At 37.5% G+C, this 8749-nt stretch overlaps 1 protein-coding gene across 1 annotated transcript; it reads right to left on the minus strand.

Annotated features, from left to right (window-relative positions):
- Positions 1-6573: 6573 nt before the first annotated feature.
- Positions 6574-7645, minus strand: TAS2R39 (taste 2 receptor member 39). Its single transcript, XM_049714999.1, is given in 2 exon segments — positions 6574-7320; positions 7322-7645. Coding segments are annotated over 2 exon segments (1071 nt in total).
- Between the last annotated feature and the right edge of the window lie 1104 nt (positions 7646-8749).

The raw sequence follows: 8749 nt of genomic DNA on the forward strand, positions 1-8749 counted from the left end.
CCATATAGTGTAAATTTAAGGTGTGTAACATGTTGATTTGAAACATTTATAAACTGTGATATGATTGCCATTGCAGCAATAATTAATACCTTTGTCACATTACATAATGATCCTTTCTTTTTAGTGGTTGCAATCATTAACTTCTAGTCTTTTAGCAAGTTTGATGATTACAATACAAAATTGTTAGCTATATTCACTACTGTGCATTAGATCTCTAGAGCTTACTTACTACTCCTTGCGAATTTGTATCCTAAACAATTTCTGTCTTAACCTCCTACCCCGCATCCTCTGGTAACTACCATTTTACTCTCTGTTTTTACAAGTTTAGCTTTTTTTGATTCCATATACAAGTGATATCATAACTGTACTTCTCTTTCTCTGCCTGACTCATCTCTCTTAATGTAATGTCTTCAGGGTCCATCCATGTCGTTGCAAATGGCAGGATGTCTTTCTTTCTCATGACTGATATACCTTCATAATTTTCATAGGTCTTACTAAACTGCATTTGAGGAAGTAGCAATTAACACTCCATCAGTTTGTGAGATTGCGTGGTCCCTGTAATCGCCAGCACAGTGTGTGACCAAACTTTTTGATCTTTGCTAATCTGATGACTGAAAATTAGAGTAGTCTTAATTTTTCACTTGTTATAAGTTATGCTTATGGCTGAGCATTTTTAACTTTTTTTGTTTTTTAGGTTTTGGAAAGCAATTTCATAAAATTGGAAATAAACATCAAGATGTTAAGTAAAAACAAAATGTCACAGAAATTTATATTCAGAGCCCAATTTTCTTCAACCACACATACGCACATTTAAAAAATATTAGCAAAAGCTGTCTCTGGGTTGAAGGATAATGGGTGATTTACAATTTTTATTTCTGTATACCTTTTTGCATTTTGTAAGCTTTTAATTTTAAAAAGCCATCTTCATTTTCTGTAACTTCCAGATCATATTCTTTGCCAATGTTTAAATTTAGTAATTGGTCTTATTGATTTATATGAGCCCTTTATATATTAGCAAAATTAGGGAGTCCCCTGGTTGCCTAGTGGTTAGGGTTTCGGGCTTTCACTGCTGTAGCCCAGGTTCAATCCCTGGTCAGGGAAGTGAGATCCTGCAAGCCCCATGGCGTGGCCAAAAAAACCGAAAAACAACCCCCCCGCAAAAACTAAGGATCCTTAATTAAAAAAAAAAAATTAGCAAAATTAGCCTCTATCCAGGATGTGAGCAACAGATACTATTTCTCAGTTTTTTATTTGTCTTTGACTTTGCTTGTGGTAGTTTTTGCCATATGGAATCTTTATTTTATGTAATCAGGTTTAATAAACTTTTATGTTTTTTTCTTGTTTTATTTTTAGAAAGGTCTTCCCCAACTCCAAAGATAATTTTGAAGTCTCCAAGTTTTCTTCTAGCATTTAATTTTTTTAACATTAAGTCTTTGATCCATTTGGAATTTATCCTGGTATAAGATGTGGGAGATGCATCCAAATTTGTCTTTTTCCAGAAGGCTGTCTAACTGTTCTAACACCATTTATTTGAATAGTCCATCATTTCCTTACTGTTTTGCTATACTACTTTTATCATATACTAAATTCTCATATTTCTGGACTTTCTACTTGGTTTCATTGGCTGTTTATTGTCCTGTATCACACTAGTTTGATTATGTTAGCTTCATAACATGTTTATCTCATGGGATTAATTCTCCCTCATTTTTTTTGATTTGTATTCAGAATGCTTCTAGATATGCTTACTTTATTTTTCCACATGATGTTTGTAATCAGTCGGTATAGAAAAAATTTGGCATTTGTGTATATCGCACTGAATTTTGATTCATTTATGGAAATGTTACATTTAATGACATTGATTCTTTCCACTCAATGACATGGTAGCTGTTCTACTTCTTCAAATTTCCTGTTGTGTACCTCTGGGGCATTTTATAGTAGTCTTCATGTAGATCTTGCTTATTTTTTGTTAACTTTATTGCTAATATTTTATCTTTTTTTTGCTCTTATAAGGGTTTTTTTTCCCTTCCATATTTCATGCTATTATTATTTGTAATAATTTTTTCAGTTGTTTGAGTTTTTATTTATACCATTATATATTCTACATATAATACTTCTGTCTTTTCCCTTCTAATTTTTAAAAATCCTTTCAAATTATTTCTCTTTTATAATTGCATTGGGTAGTATCTTGGGACAACATTAATTAATAGGGTGAAAGTGAACATCTTTGTCTTTTTCCTGAATTTAATATAAATAATAGTGTTCCCTCCTTAATGATGCTGAGTATCAGGTTAGGGTAGATATATTTTATCATATTAAGAAATTATCCATCTATTATTTTATTAATATTTTAAAAATAGGAATTGATGTTGAATTTTGCTCATGTTTTTAAAGTATTTATAAAAATTACTATATGATTTTTCTCCTAAGTGTTAATATGTTAAATTGCATTGACACATTTTCTAATATTAAACCATCTTACTTTTATGGAATAAACTTGTATATTGGATCTCTTTGAGTTTTATTTAGCATTTTTGCCTAAATATTGGTAAGTGAGGTTGGTTTGTAGTTTTCTGGGAGACAGTTTTTTGTGTGTTTTGATATCAAAATTATATTGATTTTATAAAACAAATTTGGAAGCTTCTCTTAATTTTTATTCTGTGAAAGAATTTACATAGGCTTGAAATTATCTGCTTTTAAAAAGTCCTCGTAGGGCTTCCCTGGTGGCGCAGTGGTTGAGAGTCCGCCTGCCGATGCAGGGGACACGGGTTCGTGCCCTGGTCCGGGAGGATCCCACATGCTGTGGAGCGGCTGGGCCCGTGAGCCATGGCCGCTGAGCCTGCGCGTCCGGAGCCTGTGCTCTGCAACGGGAGAGGCCACAGCAGTGAGAGGCCCGCGTACCGAGAAAAAAAAAAAAAAAAAAAAAAAGAAGTCCTTGTAATTCCCTTGTGAAGACATTTATTCTTAGCACTTTGGGGGTGTGGTTCTTGACAACTTTCTCTAGTTCAACTACAATGACTAATTCTGTTGGAGTCAATTTTAGTAAACTACATCTTTTCTAGAAACATCTATCTTATCTTGGTTTTCAAACTCTTATTATAGTTGAACAAAATAGATTCTTAAGAATCTTGTAATTTTTCCAGTTTGTGGTAACTTTTCCTTTTTCAAAAATTTTGTGTATTCCTTTGTCTTTCTTTCTCAATTGTATACGTTAACACTACTAATTTTGTCTTTTTGCAATGAACCAATTCTTATATTCATTTTTAATTCTCTACCTTTTGATATTTCATGAAATGAATATTTAATGAATTATGTTTATAAATCGTGTTTTCCTTATGATTTCCTTAGATTTATTTTGTAATTATTTTTCTAAATTCTTGATTTGCGTTTATCATATTTAAAATTATTTCTTTTTTTTTTTTGCGGTACGCGGGCCTCTCACTGTTGTGGCCTCTCCCGTTGCGGAGCACAGGCTCCGGACGCGCAGGCTCAGCGGCCATGGCTCACGGTCCCAGCCACTCTGCGGCATGTGGGATCTTCCCGGACCGGGGCACGAACCCGTGTCCCCTGCATCGGCAGGCGGACTCTCAACCACTGCGCCACCAGGGAAGCCCTGTTTAGGATTTTTAAAACCTTTTAATTGAAGTATTTATACACAAATACATATATACATGTATAGCCACTTAATTTTTTAAACTCTTCATTGAAGTTATATAACTCATCAATTTTCACAAACTAAAAATAAGTAACTTGCACCCAGATCATGAAACAAAATATTACCATGGTACCAGTGCCCCAGAAGTCCCCCTTTGCTCCTTTCTAGACAATAGTCACCCCACATATCCTGTCTTAAAATTGCAGAGAGCAGTTTCGGTAATGCTTATATTGTTAAAAATGGTACCGTAATATCTATCCTCTCTTATATCCGTGTTTATGAGATTTCATTTTTGTGATTTATCTGAATTTGTTCTAGTACTATGTAGTATTTCAGTGTGTATGAAAATGCAGTGAACTTTATTGGAAAGCAGTTTGGGAGCATCTATAAAAGCTGAAGATACGCATATTCTGTAACTGTGAAATCCCACTACTAATTATATATTGACCAGAAATGTACATGTGTTCAACATGTATATTTTGAAATTGGACATTGAAAAACAGCTCTTAGAATTTTGAGTAACACATTCAAATTCACGATTATGATCTGTTTGTAATATCTTCTTTTGCCTAGATTTATTTATTTAAAATTTTTAAATTTTATTTGAACTTAAAAATAAAACCAGTTTACCTATTTTTCTCATCCCTCTCACCCCCACCTCTTACAACCACCAATTTGTTCTCTGTATCTATGTTCATAGAAGGGCACTCTTTCTATTGAAACATTAGAAATGTAGGAGAAAATTAGTGGTTTTATAGATTTGCTAATGGGAAGGTGAAGGAATGACCTCCTAATGACTTCCTTCTATCAAAAAAGAAAATGTAAGGGCAACTTCATCAGTTGAAAATAAGGCAGAGAGATGATAGACTGGAGGTTTAGGACTGAGGAAGAGATATGAGATAGTCATCATGGGTAGTTAATGAATGACTTCTTTAGGGAAATACAGGATAGAAATGCCCGGTGATGTTACTCATTTGAGGCTGAAGAGCATGAATCTGTAGGAACATAACTTCAGTTGTGAGAGATCTCAAGCAACACCAGGCTGCTTAGAAATAAATGTGGGGGGCTTCCCTGGTGGCGCAGTGGTTGAGAGTCCGCCTGCCGATACAGGGGACACGGATTCGTGCCCCGGTCCGGGAAGATCCCACATGCCGCGGAGCGGCTGGGCCCGTGAGCCATGGCGGCTGAGCCTGCGCGTCCGGAGCCTGTGCTCCGCAACGGGAGAGGCCACAACGGTGAGAGGCCCGCGTACCGCCAAAAAAAAAAATTTTTTTAAAAAGAAATAAATGTGGGGTGTTAAATAGTTGGGTTCATCTAGATGTGCAGTTATTCCACATGATGGGGATGATGGGAAACAGGGACCAGGAAATGAAAGTGTTTTATAATTCATTTATATAAAAAATATATTAGGGAAAATTTCAAACATACCCTGAAATAGACTAGTATAAAGAACCACCATGTACCTGAGACCTTGTTTGAAAAAAATCATCAACATGAGACTCATCAAAACCTCTCTGCCCCTTTGCCCTGCTGAATTATCTCAACGCAAATCTCAGACATCATCTCACTTCATCTGTATATGCTGAAAACATTTTTAAGGGTGTGGGTATGATTAACCAGTGTTCCAAACTGCTGTGAAGGAAAGTGAAGAGGGGTTGATAGAGGGACAGAGAACCTAGACATGTCAGTGGATTGAAAGCTGGCGATTTTCCACGGCAGCCCTTGAGCTAATAAAATGAAAAATACGAGGTAGTGATAGGAGTGGAGATGTTTAACTTAGGATTTTGAAGGTTTGCATTTTCATAAAAAGCGATGGTTTCAATCAACTCATTAAGATACATGGTTCTTTCCCTCAAACGTTGCTCACTTACCTAGTTTTCTTTGTAATTAAAAAAAACTATAAATGTTTTAAAATTTTGAAATTAGTGCATGCATGTTCTAAATGGTTCAAACGCAAAAAGCTATAAAATTAAGTGTAAATGTTTCATTTATCCCCAGACACCTGATGCCACTATTCAGAAGTCCTATGTTAAATCATTTTTGGTACATCCTTCTAGAAACATTATATATACATATATATACACAAGAAGCATTTATATTGCATTAAAAACATAAATGGAATCACAGAATATCTGCTTGCATTTTGTACTTAACAGCATATTGGCGATCTTTTCATTTCAGGACACATGCATCCGTCTCACTTTAAAAATGTTTGCATAAGTTTCCATTTCAGATATGAGTTCCCTCATTAATGAATAGTCCTGCAGTGAACATCTTCATGCACATATTTTTTTCCATATATATATATTTATATATATATAAACCATATCTTATCTATGGGAAAAGTTCTTAGTAATTTTTAGGTTAAAAGATATTTTATGTACTGTTAATTTTGATAAATATTCCAAATTATTCAGATTATGTCTTTGGAGGATGGAGATAAAATGCATTTCCAGCTGTTACTCAGAAAGCTTCCCGAATAATCTGAATCTGTTTAAAAGACATGTGGATGGGGAAAGAGAGGAGTTGCCAGAAGTTCAAGTTGCAAAGCCTTCCTTTATTTTGGTGGCTACATCAACTCTGGCTACACATCAGGATCACCTTGAGAACTGAACAAATTGTCCAAGTTCAAACACCAGAAATCCTGGCTTCACTGATCTGGGGTCAGGCCTGGACATGGGTGTTTTTTAAAAAAAATTTCCCCTAGAGATTCTAATGTGTAGCCAGCGTCCAGAACCACTGCTTTAGATAGAGAAAGGGGAGGTAGAAATGGAAGACTCAGGTGAAGCATATGTCAAGCATCACTAAGATTGTGCCCATGAAGCAAAAGGGGAATGAAGGTCCAATTCCAGTACAAAAAACACATCGAGTGAAAGGATCAGATCAGGTTTGGGGAAGAAAGGAGGCAGGAAGAGAGAGATCTAGGTGAGGGAAAGGCAGAGCTGGTTGGGGTAGGTGCTTTGTGTGTGGCTCATCGAGTCCACTCTTAAGTAAAGGTGAACGCAAGCCTGAAGCCGCTTCCAGGCTTTTCTCAACCCAGGGTTGTCCTGTATCAGTAGAATGGAGTGGCCAGCAGGATAGGCAGCCATGATGATTTTGCACAAAGTATTCTAGGAACTATTGATATCAAAGATGTCGGACATGGAAAGAAATAGAGCATCTGCATTGAAAATTTAGAAAATGAGAAAATAGCTGATAGCTTTGATGGTCCCCACATGAGCCTCCATGCTGGGGTCCCTGGAACCAGTGGCATTGCTTTCCATGTGTAGGGTGTGTCTCTTTAGAGAGATGATCAGCAGGGTGGCAGGCAGGATGAACGTGATCAGAGGAACAAAGATTCCCATGTTAAAGAAAAGAACCAGGCTGATCACGTTGGTCTCAGTGAAGTAATTTTTCTTAGTGGAGTTGAAGGAGGGGCTAGAAAAAGGATGGTTGCAATGCATAGTGTAGATGTTTTTGAGGAAGAACACACTGTGGCCCAAGGAAACAAACACTGATAGTCACAGAAACCAGGGCATCCATCCAGAAATTCTCTACTTCAGCTTGAGGAAAAGGGGGTAAGAGAAATCCGCCATCTTCACGAAGTAGAAGAATCTAAGCCAGGCAGCAAACCAGAGGCTACAATCATTTAAGAACATGAAACTTCCTTTGAACGTATCATATACGATGAATGTCTTGATTATAAAAGTGTGGGGATGTTGAACTGAAGGTGAGTTCTAGCATCATGAAGCTTTGTAGCACTCTTCTGGATACGCTCAGGAGAAGCAGGATCTTGCCACTTGTGGAAACTGCCTTGTTGTGAATCCATCCTGCTGTATTTATAGCCACAATGAACCCATTTGCAGTGATACGAGGGACGCATTCGGTGCCTATAACGATTCACATCAAAATGATGCGAGATGGTGACAGTTGATTTTCTGGGGGATTGCAGGTTTCAGTCATCCTGAGTTGTTGCTTCTCTTTGGTGTCTGGAGGAAAATGTCTCCCTAGCATGTGATGGGCAGATCTCCCACTATTCACGACAAAAGAAGAAGCAGTGGATGCATCGTGTCCGTTGGATGCACTTGTGTGTGAGTTCAATCCTGGGGCCCAGGGAGGAACTTGAGTAGACGCTCCTTTATAAATCACTAACATAGCGTTGAGAGCTGTGTTCTTTAATAGCTCTAGTTAAGTCAGCCATCTGTCCACTAAGTCACCATATAACTGCGTTTCATGTGTGACCTCAGGGAACTGATTGAAAGTAATAATAACTTCAGATATTTATAGCTATGGGCTAGGCCCTGTCCAAACACTTTATACCTATCATGAAATTTAAGCCTTACAACAACCCTCTGAAGAAGGTACTTTTATTATCTCCATTTTGCAGGGGAGGAAACTGAGGCTAAATAACTTGTCCAAAGTCAAAGAGGGAGAGGGAGACGGAGAAGGAGAGAGAGAGCTGGGATTCAAACCTGAGTCACATGGTCCCAGAGTCCTTGTTCTACCCACTATGTTACCCTACTTACCCCTGTGGATCCTGTTGTGTGCACCAAAGACTGAAGGCAGGGTTGGCTTAACTGTAACTTTTTATCCTGATGGTCTTTTGCGATGCCCTCAGGGCTTAAGGGAAGAATAATTGAGTTGGAAAAAAAACCCACCTGTGAGATTTTTTTTTTTTTCACTGCTCACACAGAACACTTTCCTTTGGATACTTCTGGTCATTAAACACGTGTGGTTTTTTTTCCCCACAGCAAGCAATTCTGCAACGCTGTCTCGGTGCCCTACAATTTAACTCAATTCTGATACTATCTACCTGGAGATGACATCAGATCCACAGGTTAAGGGCTCAGTCCCGCCAGACTGCCCTCCATTTCAGATGCCAGTCCCAAGTCTAGGTTGTCACCTAGACTTATTGGCTATAAGTTAGAGTTATGACCCTCTTTTTGGTTTCAGTTAATTTGCTGGAGTGGCTCACAGAACTGAAGAAAACAGCTTATTTACATTTACCGATTTATTATAATAGGTTATGATCATAGATGAACACCCAGACGGAAGAGATGCATAGAGCAACGTTGTGGGAAGGGACATGGAGCTTCCACGCCCCCTTTGGGGTGCCAC

This window comes from Orcinus orca, chromosome 9 (genome assembly GCF_937001465.1).
Source record: "Orcinus orca chromosome 9, mOrcOrc1.1, whole genome shotgun sequence".
Taxonomy (NCBI): Eukaryota; Metazoa; Chordata; class Mammalia; order Artiodactyla; family Delphinidae; genus Orcinus; species Orcinus orca.